This window comes from Melampsora larici-populina (genome assembly GCF_000204055.1).
Source record: "Melampsora larici-populina 98AG31 unplaced genomic scaffold MELLAscaffold_9, whole genome shotgun sequence".
Classification (NCBI taxonomy): domain Eukaryota; kingdom Fungi; phylum Basidiomycota; class Pucciniomycetes; order Pucciniales; family Melampsoraceae; genus Melampsora; species Melampsora laricis-populina.
The window spans coordinates 1,189,749-1,204,311 of record NW_006768773.1 but is presented as its reverse complement, the minus strand read 5'-3'; the positions used below and the strand labels follow the sequence as shown (position 1 = coordinate 1,204,311).

Sequence of the window (14,563 nt, the reverse complement as noted above, 5' to 3'; positions counted from 1 at the left end):
GTACCTTACTTGAAGGTTGTAAGTATCGATACCTTGTTGACTGTCTTTATTGTTTGTGTCTGATTCCAATCCAACAGTACGTCATGAAATCCCTTGCAAGATCAGTAGATTGTTTTCATCTTTCCACTCCGCTAAATAACCAAATCGTTGGAATTCCGAGAGATAACGAGGAAATTTCTCTCTCATTAAATTTTAATCCATCCAATCGGTTTGCTAAATTAACTTGCATCCTCCTAGCACGTATCTCTAGTACATCCCAGTATGTACAATCATCTCTCGGTAGTCTTAGGGAGTTGGATGACTGCATAGCTTGGCAATTGTAATCTATGCAGATTGGAACTAACCATTTGGTGTGGGAGGGACTAGCGTCTGTTTCCATAAAGGAACGATTTGGGTCATCGCTTACGTCTTTGAACATATCTTTTCGTAGTTGCGGAAGTAGGTGAAGATCCCACAGAAAGGCTTGAAAGACCCCGCCCCCTCATGACGGATGTCCACATCTTGCGATAAGTTGGTACAAACAGAAATCACACATGGTTCTTGGTTTTTGGTCAAGATAGCCAAAGATAGGCGCGTCCATTTAAGCGAGATGCTCATAGAATTATGAGATATGCAATGTATATGGACTAGTGACTTTCTCCTTAGCCAAACGGCAAAAGATTATCACAAGTATGTTGACCTTCTCCTCAATGAACGCGTTAGGCTTAGCCAGAAAAATATGAGCCATCAGGACTCACTTCATGTCGCCTGAGTTGTACTTCGATATCAATGTGAATTAATTCAACACAGCAGGAACTAATTGGAACGCTGTGGTTTAGCTGTAAGATCATTTGTAAAGATACCTGATTCCAAAATGTTCAGAGTAGAGAAATTTCTAAATCTAGAAAACATCAAGATGAATGATGAATGATCTAGTGGGAACAAGAAAAGTATAAAAGAGTCAGCTTGATTGACTCAAATCTTCAACTTCATTCTTCAAGCAGCTTACTCAATTTCACAATCAAATCGTTAATCTTGACAAATTTCTTGATCTTTCAACAGATTTGAATTTCTTTCATAATCATAAAAATTAAATCAAGATGAACTCCTTTGCCTTGGTATTTGCTTCTGTGATCTTATCGTTTGTGAGTGACTTCAAGTATGATCGTATCGAGGATCTGAATCTCGAGTTCGATTAAAACTGAGCATTAGACATTTCTTTTAGGTTTCTGGAAATCCTACCTCATTGCCAGATTACAAAACTGCTGATTTAGTCTGGAAGGGAGAAGTGATTCCAGGAGGTGAAATTCATACCTTCAATGGAACCATAGATTCAATCTATGAGAAAATCCTCAGTATCAATCCTGATTATGCGCAAGAGAAATTTGAAAAGAAGAAAGATAGTTATGTTCCAAAACATCAACTAGAAAAAAGAGATAACGTAAGTCTTTTAGAAATATTATTTTTCTAAAACCAAAGATTTATTGGATCTTCACTGATTGAAACGTAACAAAAAACCAACTTTCAATACAGATTATTTGTAACCCAGGAGGTGATATGGCTACTTACAGGGATCTTAAAGCTGTTATAAGTAAATTAAAAGGTATGGGTAGCTCTCAATGTACCGCTGCAGCTGGTCCAAGAGTTTGTACTCGTTTAGGTTGCAATCATGGATCTTACGTGACGTTTTGTAATGATGTGAGTTTAGTTTTGATTGATTTTTAGAATTCTATTAAACTTCTTCTTCAATTCATTTTACCAATCTGATCTTCTTAATTCTTTGTTTCTTAAAAATATCTAGAATAATTATCCTGTTACTAGAATTTGTGCTGAACTTGGAGATATGGCACAAAGAATTGTAGATTCATGTATTGCTAGGAACTCTGGAGTGGTTATTGGACAATATTTCAATTCTGCTGCTAATTTCAATGCTTTAGTCAAAGGTGGTGGTGCATGTTAAAGTCCTACTGAATTTGAAGTCTTTTCAATTGTAGGTTCGCTTTAACCCTATGGATCTTGATTTTCAAACCCCGCCTATATATACATACTTGAGAAGCTTTTCACCCTTCACATTCATCTGGCCTTTTAAATTTTCTTTTTTTTGTATTTTTATTTCTTTTTCACTTCTCTTTTTCTTTGGTTCTTTATGGATATTTCATGATGAAATTTATCTTTGTATCGGGTACGATTTATTAACATCTGACTCGTGAGTCACTCATATCACCATACAAAACAAATTTGTCATTCGGTGAATGTGACATATTTCACGCTTTTCCCTTATATATATGAGAGTAGAGTCACATGTGTACATCACTTTGAAAAGACGCATGTTGTGTTTTTCAAATAGTGATCTAAGTCTTTGTATACCATGAGTTGTTCTGATTTTATAACCCGAGCTTCACAGTGGTAAGCTTGTGACAACACTAGTAACGGGCCAATGTTATCAATCAATGTCTTAAATCGACCGGATCGTGCTCATCCGATGGGTCCTATTGATATGAGGTTAATTTCTTATTACATAAGGAGAGTCAAGAAAATAGATTCTTGAAGGGCTCCAATCGACAATAAAACATTCAAGAGTCCTGTTTTTTGATTGAGAGCTTAGCCTTCTCTATGCTTTGAGGTTTTGATTGATGATTTGTTTGTAGGAAGTTGAAAATTCGGAGAAAGTACAAGATAGGATTCAGGAAGGATTTGATACTCAAGTAACTTGAAAGGGAAAACCTTAATGGATGTTCAGGCTGAGCATGCTGATGAATCTGATCTTAAGGAGCTTCAAGCTCATGAGGTCCAGAACTGCTGGCATCTAGGCCTCTGTGAGCAGTTCGAAACAAAGTGAGGTGAAATCATTGGACATCGGGAGCCCTATCCGCAGGCACGGTGATAGTCTCATGATTCATATCAGTTGCAACAATGAGATTGATAAGGTGACACGTCAGATCATTTTTGCTGAACTTTCAGTGAGTCAAACAGATGATTTGTAGGCTAGGTTTGAGCCTTGAAGACGTGTCACATCTCTCGTTCTATTGATAAGCCAAGGTTTGCCTATCATCATACGTATAACTTATAAGTGTTCACTGCATCGATGGGCAAGTGGCGTAAATCTTTACAGAAGAGTCTGACAGGAAAAAGCACTTTCCTCAGGAAGTCGGGAAAGTCATGTTAAAATCCTACATACCGTATTCATTCTTGGCCTCGAGTCTTTGCATAAATTTTGGGCTAGCACAGTCAAATCCGTTGGAACTTCAACACGCAGATGATATCTTGGATTTAACAACTCAAGAAAAGATATCAGAGGAGTTTCAAAGTACCTTCCCCTCTAGCCTGCAGAAGTCAACATCATTAAAACTGAAAGATGGGTCATGGATTTCAAAATTACCACCTCAAGAGAAGGTTTCAGAGGATGTATCAGAGCCACCATTTTCAAGTGTAGTGCAGTCAAATTCATTGAAAAAGAAGAATGTTTTAAAAGAGGTTTCAGAGATAGGAACTGAAGAGGAGATTTCTGGGAATGTTCAAGATCCATCAACCTCACGAGTAGTGCATTCAAACCCATCTAACAAGGAGAATAGACAAGGTCCAAAGAATTTCAGAGATTTTCTAACTATACCAATATCAGACCAGACTTCAACTTCAGAGGAAGTGCCAAAATTCTTGACCTCCAGTGTAGAGCATCCAAAGCTGTTAAGGCCCTCCAAAGGAATCGATGTGAGAAATATCCCAAGCTCTGTGAAAGAGTATCTAAACATATCGACCTACTACGAAGATCTACCAGGTTTGTCTCTTTTTTGATTTTTTTCATCTGTTTTTCTCATCATCAAAACTGATATTCATATTTAAATGATTGAAGATGATTTAAAAGAAACTCATGAAATCTTCAAGACAATGATAACAAACACCAATAATCTACATCAATTTTTTTCGCAAAGGTGTTTCAGGAAAAAGAAATCCTGGTCTACATATCTAGGAGAGCGTTCAGGTCCATTAAGACCCTATAAGAAGTTCATGCAAAACATGAGTACTGTCATGCGTGAAACACCCGATGAAAATATGTCAAACTCATTGATTGCAGTGGAACACCTTCACCTGAATGGGTTCGAAAGAGGTTCAATACTTTATTCAACCAAGTTCATGCGGCATAAAAAAGCTATCATCGATTCCTTGGGATTATTTTGTGAAGTCCTCAAAGACAAGAAGTTAGTGTATCTGAATAGACTTCGGGCTATAGGCATCATCCAATATTACAAGAACCATTTTCCACTAGGCTCAGGGACCCTTGAGACTGAATTCAGCCATCATGCCTTAAGCTTTCAGACTGCTTTAGAGCTCTTCTTCACACGTGGTTCGTATGAGATACTGAGGACTGGAATCTTCTTGTGAAACTGAAATCATTTTGATACACTTTAGACCATGAAGAAGCTGTGGAAGCCAAGATGTTACCCCCATCTACCATGTCGCATAAGGAGATTGGCTTTAGTAAGTATTATTCTTGTCTGGAACCTGATGTTATCTAACTTGAAAACTTTGACAGGTATTAGAGAATGCTTTGCCCGTGCCTCTTTCATGTCACGCCATGAAGAGTGTATAAAAGAAGGCCTTTTGAGTGATCATCCCCAAGGAATTCATGTTATGATATTGAGGTTCTTGTTGGGCAGCTGGCTTGCTATAGATGGAGAAACCGTTCAAAAGTTCATATCAGAGCTTGCAGGCCTGATTATTGGAAACACGCTGACTAACAAAGAAACAAATTATGCTATTGCTGTTGTATGCCATTTATGGAAAATGCCTATCTACAAAGAATATATTTACGAGTGGCTAGACGTGGATCAGTTCTATACAAATTTTTTCAAGCCAAAAGCACAAGAAGCGATTAAATTGTTTTTGGACGAAAAAGACAAACACCTCAAAAAGGGTAAAAAGGCATACGTAATTGTCATAGACCTCTTAGAGGATAATGTATCATCAAGCAATGGCTTGGTTTTAACACTCTTAGATGAAATCAAATCCGACTCGCTTAGCATGAATGAAAAAGAAGAATTACTTCATCTGCTCAACGCAAAGTTTGTACTTCAACCAGACTTGAGGCCTATTTTGTTTGAAAAAATGTATCATGATGAAATTGATCTCCATGTGGCAGAAGTCTGGATTCGCATTGGTTCTCAACAGCAATTGGTTCAGACCCCTTTGGACGACCTTGATACAATAGCGTTCAGAATACGTGAGTTGACACAAAGTTTGAAGCGTCAAGAGAGATTCGAGTCTGATCAAAGTAAAATGTAGATCCTGAGCTATTCAACGCTTCAACTAAAAAAGTACTAAGCGCAAAACTACAAGCTCTAGAAAATGAAAATATGAAATTTAAGGTGTCATAATTGCAATCACCCATATAACAGAGCTTAGGTTGGTTCAGCTGCAATGAAGGTCCAGATCTGAGTATTTCTATCTTTTTTTTCTTCCTAATTGGTTTCTGTTTTCTTCATGAGGATGTTATTGGGGTTTGTTGTGAACTTATGGTCTTGCTAGAAAACAGGCGGGCGTGCCCGCAATAGGTGACCCGCACAAATTTTTTCCACTTTTGCCAAGTTCACCTTTAAACACTTTCCCTCCCAGAACCGTTATTGTTGGTCTAGCTTACACTTGCATGTCCACAAAGGTTGAAGACTATGGACGATGTCATTTTGAATGAATAAACAAATTATTCAAAGAGAAGCAAAGATCACGTCTGCAAAAAGATAGGTGGAGTTGAAAGCAAATATATAGATCTTGTAGGGATCAATATTAAAGCATATAATGCCAAGAAAGCAGGTAGGTAGGATAGAGTTTGAGTTAATGAATAATTTTAGTGGAAGTAAAATGGGAAGGTCAAAGTAAGATGCAAAGGTGAAAGTAAGGTGGGAGGGTTAGAGTAAGGCTGGAAGGTGATTGGAATATGCTAGGAAGCTAGGAACTCTGCGGTGGTGACTCAAGGGACAATATTTCAACTCTGCTTTTGAATTTAATGCTCTAGTCAAAGGTGGTGGTGCATTTTGAAGTTTCATTGGGCAATTATGTTATGATTCTTTACCTCTCCATCTTGGATATCAAACTCCTACAAAATTGTAAAGTTCTTCACACATCAAATCCACGTAGTCTTCTGGATTTATTTCTTGTCTTTTCATTTCCTTTTTTTATTCATGACTTTCTCTGGTTATCTGGCTCTTGCAAGAAGAAAACTCATCATTATCGGGTATGGTTCGCCACCATTTGTGTCGTAGGTGATCCACAGGGACATACCAGTTTCAGAAGCTAGTCCATGTGACTATTTGCGCGCTGTTGCCCAGGATAGTCGAGTGCCATGTGTACATGACCGTTACAACTCCACATTGCTCTGTATTTCAAAAATGGTTTGTTACTGTTGAACCTGGTTCATGAGCTGTTGCGAGTTGCGACCCGTGATACATTTCAATAAAAACTTGTGACAATAGTTGCCTCCAAGACTGTCTAGAGTCAGACTCAAAGCACCAAGTGGAATTGATCTAAATTTATCAACCCAGCATCTTTTCATACAATTCTCTATGATAGGGATACTCTGAAACAATTTTGATGAGAATTTTCTCAGACTTAAGAAGTCACACTGATTGGGAACTTTTCAGGAAGCTTTTACATAATATGACTTTATCATGGTTGTTGTAGAACAGCAAATGGTGTGCACATGGTCTGGATTTCTCTTCAGATCCCATGCCTCAAAACACTTGATTTTTTGAGGATTTACAAATGTTACTAACTTCATTGGCTCTGCAAATCATTCAACACCACCACTCTGCTGTCCCTAGGAGCCGCATATAACGTGCTGTATATCACCAACAGCGGAGAACCAAACACAAGCCCGGTTAGCTCAGTCGGTAGAGCATTCGACTTTTACAAAGTCTTCGCAGCATTGGATGTGATCGAATTGTCGGGGGTTCGAGCCCCCCATTGGGCGCTTCCTTTTGCCAAATTTACAGCGGAGTTGTGTGGCAAGGAAGCTTACAACATTAGCCGCAGGGGCGTACTTTGTCTTGAAACGTGTTTTGCCAGATTTTACTTCCTGATTTTGAGCCACTGCGTTGGGACAAGCTGGACTGACTCTTTCTACAGTAGTGAAAAGGGCGGTGATGTCCTTGGAATCAGACCCTAGACTTTAGATTGTAACTTTCAGGTGTTGAATATGCATGATTTTTCTTTTCTGGGGGTAACTTCAAGGACATCATTATGGGTGGTCATTTCCCCCCCTCAACATATCAGCTTGTTTTCTTGTTTAGGTCAAGATATATGATTGTGAAGAATCTACATAGCAAACCATGTGATCAGATGATTGGAATTCATCTTAATTTGTTGATAAGTTGATAAGTTGTGCAGGTGGTTGTTAGTTTTTTGTTGTTGAAATTGAGATTGGGTTGTCTCTGCAAAAAATGTTAATATTTGAAGAACCCATGAAGAAATTCAGGAAAATATTTGAGAAAACTTATACATTGACACTACAGATGATCAGGCTGAGGACCCCATGAAACTGCTCTCAAATACTGAAAATGTTGAGTTTTGAGTCAGGACATTGGATTTGGGTATTTTTGGGATCTTTCTGGGAGTTGAAAGGCTTTGGTACTAGCCACTATAGGCCACAGGGCCCTTTTTCAAAAAGTGGCACTGCCTACATGGATACCGTTTAGCAGAGGAATCTGAGGAATCATTGGATGTCAACCAGGGGGAAGGGGTTGTCCAAGCTCTCTTTCCAAGAGGTTTTTATGCAATAAAAATGCCTTCAATCCATACATCAAAAGAATATGTTTAAGGATCTGAGAAAATCTGAGTCTCCACCCCATAAGAGCATTCATAATCCCTATATCCTTTGAATAGATCCCAAGGTGAATGGACCACCAAAAATGTGTAGGGATCAGACATGATAGAATCCACCTGGGATCCTAGAGAAGCTTTGTGCTTATTACAACAAATACATTGGCAACTTAACACACACTGGTTTTGTAGCGCCATTATATGGTGTTTCACAAATGTCAATTGAAATAATTGGACAAGGATCAGCATCTTTGTTTGTATTTGAGGTTCCTGCCCAACTTGTGCTAGTCTTGGGCAACATTTGGGTTTCTCACCTAGTCTGCAATTTCACTGTTTTTCTTTGGGATATCCTCACAATCTCAGAGTAACCATATTCAACTCCCTCTAAATGCCTACATTTTGGTGGCGGGATTTCTTATGCATCTAGAGGATTATGAGTTACACAACAACTCTCGTTAAATGCATAAAAAATGCATGTATGAAAAAGGACACCAAAAGGAAAAGGTTTTCCTCTCTCATTGTGTTTACATAGATCTCAGATTTCTTATCACCATTTCCCTTTATTCAATTCTTATGATTTGTGTTTACAAACAGCCTGAACAACACTATTTACATACAATTATGCTTGAAGAAGTTTATTACAGTTGTCTGCTTCCTTGCAGAAAATAAAATCTCACCTTCCACAATTTTTTGCAGGCAATGCAGAGGAGCATCAACCTCACCAGCCACATTATCATTGGTGCCTTCCATGTAATACAATAGAGCTGAGCATGCCTTCATGCTGCTTCTCAATGAGTTGGCAAAGGTTCTGGAATGACATCCTCTTTGGTTTAACTTTCAGCTTATACTATCTTTTCAGTGGAAGGTACGGCCAGAGTATTGTGAGTCTCATTTTTTGGTTGAAAAGTTGGTCAACAGTGAGAATATGACTTGGTGCAACAGCACTGATGTATTGCAACATATCCAAGCCATCCTCAAGTTTATCAAATTGATCTGGGCTGAGTGCATGAAAGATATCCAGGTTTAATTGAGAAAATACAATATACAAAATATTAGGAGCTGAACACTCACCTGATAACATGATTGTCAAAGTTTATAAGTTTTGTATGAGCCCAGCAATTTTTGATTGTTTTATTTGACTCAGAATGTCAAGCAAGCTTGTTTTTCTAATTGCATGGCACTTAGGAGATCAATTTACAACTAAATTTGCCTTAGTGGCCTAGATGAAAGTTGCAAATGGCTTGATTGACAAATCAAGTGTGATAATTGCCCTTGTGTTCTTGTATTATTCCTGTCAGCCCTGATTACTAAACCAGTGGACCAATGGGAGACAAATATAATAAAAAACCTTAAAAAAACAGCAATTACAACTCAAGGCTCAGTTTCAAGAGTCAAGTTACATATGATTTGGCATATGTAACATGTGCAAAATCACATGAAAGAGTGTGTACGTACACAACTTTGATGTGAACAAAAGCTACACCACGGGAGTGTTTCGTGTCCAAATTTGGCCCGGCTCGGTCTGACGTTGGTTGAGTCCTCTGGCGGCCGCAGGACGCGCACGCAGACCGCTCATCGCCAGCCAGCGGGCGGTCTCTGCCTTTCATGACCACATGCACACAAGGTTGGGCTGTGGGCGGCCCGTGAGCGCTTTGCAGGCCAGCCAAATGACACCAACCCCTGTAGCAAAATATTAACGGGGCCGATTGTGGTGCGCCTTCCAGTTCTGAAGCACGGAGTCACATCAACCCATTTGATCCAAGGCATCATTGCAGACAGACCACTTCACCTCATTCATGACCACCAAAACCCCCACTTCAACTCCATGTAAGCCACCACGCTTCAAACAGAGAAAGTGAAGTAGCTCACCCATCCACCGTCTTGACTTGCAGACATCTTGTGTTTGACACAACACAAGAGGCCGACGAAATATCGATGCACCGCGTGTGGTGGCCACCTCATGCGCGTCTACAACACCCACATCAACTCTCAATCCCATAAAAACACCGTCAGGCGCCTTGTCGCTCAACAACAAGCCGACGAAGCCCTCTGTCAGCAATATCAAACTCACAAGAGATCAACAGAGCGGACTCCAACTCCACAGGCTGAGGAACCTATTGAACCCCCGTTATTGTACGAGGATGACGAGCCGCCCACACCACCGTCACCCATGTCATTCCTCCGCACCTTCGATCCAACTCGCGCTTCTGGCTTTGACTTTTTGGACAACCCCCAGGATGCAGATGAATCCGATCACGAGCTCGATTTACAACAGCTTCGCAATGCATTGGAGACTCTTGGCAATCTTGAGGAAGACTCCATTGAGCAACAAGAACTTGACGAGCAAGCTCTCCAAGATGATATCGCCGGAATAAAAATTCAGGATTCCATGATGTGGTACCCATTCAAAAAAAAAGAGGTGTGTCCAATTATAAGAGTGTGTTACATAGTAACTGATGATGTTTGCACCTGAACCAGCATGTCATTGCTCTACTTCTCATAGGTTCCGCTCGCTCCCTCCTTTCCCGGTCTCAATACACAAGACATCGCGCCATTCTACGTATTTGCAGCCTCAAACTTCCTGAGTGGGGTGTTTTGAGGGCTGTGAGTGTCCGATTGAAAAGGCAAATGGGACTTCGACTCAATGAATGCCTCAGTCCTTCCGGCACTCCGTTGTTTGGTCTTGACGTAAAAACAATTGTGCAAAACGTGAGTGAACCGTGACCTAGACTCATATATCCGGCACGCGCTGATATATATTGATCATCTGTTTGGTAGGAGTTGGCCAATCCGTTGGTGAGGCCACACATGCAGTTTCTCCCCGAGCTCGATGATGGCCCCACCAACCGGTTCTCTCAGTGTAAGAAGTGGCGTGAGGGGTATTCGTCCGACCTCCATGTGCAAATGATTGAATCAAACAGCATTCATTACTACATATACAAACCAGTCCAGCTTCGGTCTGAAGAACTCGTGGTCCCGTTCTTTTTCTTTCAACACAACGGCCGGTCAATGGCGAAGTGCATACCTGCTCTGGTGGAACAAGAAGCGCAAGAGGCGATCCTGGAAGATGATGAGGCGGATGATTCTTCATACCTCAAAGTGATAATCCCTGATGATTGTCCTTTTGATTCGGATCAACTGTTCACTATTGATTGCGACCAGTTTGCAAAAACTTTTGACCAAATAACATTGGACGGTGGCCTATTGCTCAAAGATCTGTGTAGACCGTTTGTCTACTGTGAGTCACATGTTATACCCGCCTTTTCGGCCTTACCTACACACATCCTAATCTTGGTTTGCCTTTCCAGATTCCCATTCGTTGGCCCAGCCGGCTCATCCAATTGAGAACCCATGGAGGGCCAGAGCGAAAGGCAAAGTGATCAGACACGTTCCTCTTACGCTTTATTCAGACGACACATCCGGCAATGTTTCCAAAAAATGGAATAAGCATATGAGCTTGTATTTCACACTATAGGGTCTGCCTCCTCATTGGAGTAACCAAGAATTCAATCTTCACTTCTTGGCTACTTCCAACAGTGCCTCGGCCCTCGATTTACTAGACGAGGTGGTGGATAATATAAAGTTAGTTTTTCATTTTCATAATTCTTTCGTATGGTCGTATCATGGTTGATATTTGTTTTTCAGTGATCTTGCAACCAATGGTTGCGTGGCTTATGACCACTCTCTTGGCGCCAAGGTCCTGGCTATGGTGGTCGTCCTTTGCCACCTAGGCGACTCGCCCATGCATGCCGAGATTTCGAATACCCTTAACCCTGCCAATACCCTCACCCCATGCCGTATGTGTGATCTCAAGGTTGACCGCGCCAAGGACAAGATGACCGCCAAGTATGTACGAGACTTTGTACACATCGATGAAGAGGGAAACAAGGTATTACATTACTTCTGTTTTAGCTTCCGGTTATATGCTAACTACGAATCTTAGTCACTCCTACCTGCTCGTCAGTGGTTGACAACCAACCTGAGGATTCGAGAGCTCTGGAGTATGGCGGCTCGTCCTCACACAAAAAAACACCACGATGACCTAGCGCGTCAGTATGGCCTGCGAGACACGGTTAACGAATTTTTTTACACCAAAGCTCACGAAGCTCATGCGGCTCTTCCACCGGGCGAGGTGGCTACGCTACTGGATCAATTGAACAGCGAGGTGGGAGACCACCTATTCAATCCCATGTTAAGGCTCAAAGGTTTGTGTTAGGGTTACACTGAGCTTTCAATTCAATCTTGCTGACATGTGTTCTTAAAAATGTAAGGCTTTGACGGGCATAAGGATACACCAGTCGAAGTCCTCCATGTGGTATTATTGGGAATCACAAAGAATCTATTCCGGGACTTCATGGACAGTATGGGCGTTATGAAGCCAGGTTCCAAAAAGTACAACGATCTTTCAGGCCAATGGCGCTCCTTTAATACCAAGGGGTTGAAGGTACCTCCAATTCAACCCAACACGCTCATTAACTTTTATCAGAGCCTTGTCGGCAAGGAATTCCGGACGGTCTTGCAAACGGTGCCTTTCGTCTTATTTGAACATCTCACCGAAGAAAAAAGGCATGTGTGGACGTAGTTGTGCCTGCTAGCCTCATATGTCTTTCAAACCGAAATTGAAGATATGAATCAATACCTCGCGGAGCTCGATATGGTCATCGACTCTTTCCTCAAACAGTTGTTGTCTTTGAACGCACGCTGGGTCAACAAACCGAAATTCCATATGTTATTGCACCTTCAAGAGTCGATTCGAAGGTTTGGACCAGCATGTCTCTTTGCTACCGAAAAATTTGAATCATTCAACGGCGTGCTACGGAATGCTTCTGTCCATTCAAATCACCTGGCTCCCGGCCGCGATATAGGGAATACCTTCCTCACCGCGCTGATGTTGCGCATCTTCTTATCCGGTTCTACCTTTTGGGACCGCGAATTGCAAGCCAGAGTGTTTCCGGGGCCTCTTCTGCGGGATCTGTTGTTATCAGTTCCTGAATTGCATCAGGCCCTGGGCCTCCGGCCCACCTCTGAAAAGGAACCAACGGTGGTCGTGGGCGGTGAGTGTATTTATTTCCGACTTAATGTTTTCTCTTCCAATTGACCTTGATTGGGCATTATGGTATATTGCACAGCGAAATCAAAACATCAGGCTCCACCTCCCTTGTGCTTACGACCAGCTCCGGCCGCCCACCCCCTCCTGCAATACAAAAGTGTCACGTTAGCTATTGGGCAAAAGGTGGAGGTTAATGATTTTGTAATGGTGTGTCTACATAACTCATCTATGCACAGCCCCCATCTACTGGGCTCTGGCAGGCCAGTGACTACCACGGCATTATGAAAGATTCATGAAAGCTTCAGAAAGAATTGACAGAAGCTTCATGCAAGCTTCAGAGAAGCTTCAGGAAAGCTTAAAAAGAGCTCAAGATGATGCCTGAACACATCTCAACAGGTCTCCAGACCAAAACACAAATTATGTGGCTGCTGACTGGCAAACTTGGGGGACCCATGACCTTCAAGAAACATTTTGTGTGCCCTCAACTCTCAGAGATGGACGGGATGTATCACAGCAAACATTTTCCGTTTTTTACCAGACCACCCAGAACTGCCCTCATAGTTGCCTCAGCAACATATGTCAAGGAGTCCTTGGATGCCCCCCACAAGGAAAAGCGCACCCAAAGATACCTCTGAGGCAAATTTTGGCCATCACAGTTGCCTTGGATTGGACCCTCGGCCGGAGCTTCCCTTGGAGTGGAAGTCCAAGAACTCCTCATATTTTTGCATATATGCTGGCTGTGCATATATGCCTCATGAAGTAAATGGAAGTTGTGACATGTTTGACAAATGGCAACACTGCCACAATTACTTTACCAGTATCGGTATCGTAGCGGTATCGTAGTTTTTTTTTGGGTATCGTATTGTCAGTATCAGTATCGCAGCCACAATACGGTACTGCCTGATCCTCCTGGCAGTATCGTGTATGGCGTTACTTTACTTAGTATCGTATCGCCCCCCGAGTACGATACTGGAATGGGCCCAAGGAAGTATCGAGTACAAAATCTCTATTGATTTTGTGTCTGGGAGTGCGATACTACGATACAGTATCAGTATCTGATCGGTATCGTGACAAGATACGGTACTAGGTATTGGGCGGCACAGTATTGCCATTGCAATACTTTACTGAGTATCGTATTGGGGGTACAACTACCTTACTGAGTCTCAGTTTCTCTAGTATTGTAGACCCGTTACTTTACTGAGTATTGTCGATACGATACCAGTATTGTATTTGTGGCAGCGTTGCAAATGGGAATCAGGGCTGGTTGCCCAAAGAAGATGGATTTGGGAACAACACCCAAAATAATCCGATCGAATGTGACTTTTCGGACACTTTGCATGTCGTAACCAGGGGCAAACATATCTGACCCAATACCCAATACGATATGAAGACCAAAAAAATCTCGCAGCTCATATTGTATTGCCCAAACAATAACAGTGGATAAAATATGGAATTTGTAGCAAAAGTGCCATTTCAACTGCAATTGGGGTTCAAAGCAGTCAATTTATGAGGTGATCTCATGTCGGTTCAAGCCTGGATATTGTATTGCCAATACCCGACATGAAAAAAGTTGCTCCACATGTGGGGTCAGCTGAACCAATATGAGAAATCCGACTTTTTGTGTCAGATTGCCAATACAATACCAATAAGATATCAAGCTGCCCGGAATGCGCCTCCAGCCGTATTGAGCTGCACTGCCGTCTTCCCTTCTTTTTTCAGGTTATG

The 14,563-nt window shown here is 41.5% G+C and overlaps 3 protein-coding genes across 3 annotated transcripts; 2 read left to right on the top strand and 1 right to left on the bottom strand.

The window, feature by feature from the left end:
• Window positions 1-1,079: 1,079 nt before the first annotated feature.
• Window positions 1,080-1,939, top strand: MELLADRAFT_104417 (uncharacterized protein; the record flags this gene model as incomplete). Its single annotated transcript, XM_007407553.1, has 4 exons — window positions 1,080-1,124; window positions 1,205-1,420; window positions 1,513-1,677; window positions 1,781-1,939. 4 exons carry the CDS (start codon window positions 1,080-1,082, stop codon window positions 1,937-1,939), a joined length of 585 nt encoding a protein of 194 aa, XP_007407615.1.
• A 408-nt stretch (window positions 1,940-2,347) lies between these two features.
• On the top strand, window positions 2,348-5,351 carry MELLADRAFT_104416 (uncharacterized protein; the record flags this gene model as incomplete). Its single annotated transcript, XM_007407554.1, has 9 exons — window positions 2,348-2,385; window positions 2,407-2,506; window positions 2,628-2,684; window positions 2,790-2,939; window positions 3,208-3,754; window positions 3,830-4,321; window positions 4,387-4,455; window positions 4,511-5,197; window positions 5,293-5,351. The coding sequence occupies 9 exons, from the start codon at window positions 2,348-2,350 to the stop codon at window positions 5,349-5,351; spliced, it is 2,199 nt and encodes a 732-aa protein (XP_007407616.1).
• Window positions 5,352-9,360: 4,009 nt separating this feature from the next.
• MELLADRAFT_104415 (uncharacterized protein) lies at window positions 9,361-10,076 on the bottom strand (the record flags this gene model as incomplete). Its single annotated transcript, XM_007407418.1, has 3 exons — window positions 9,361-9,468; window positions 9,658-9,756; window positions 9,912-10,076. 3 exons carry the CDS (start codon window positions 10,074-10,076, stop codon window positions 9,361-9,363), a joined length of 372 nt encoding a protein of 123 aa, XP_007407480.1.
• Between the last annotated feature and the right edge of the window lie 4,487 nt (window positions 10,077-14,563).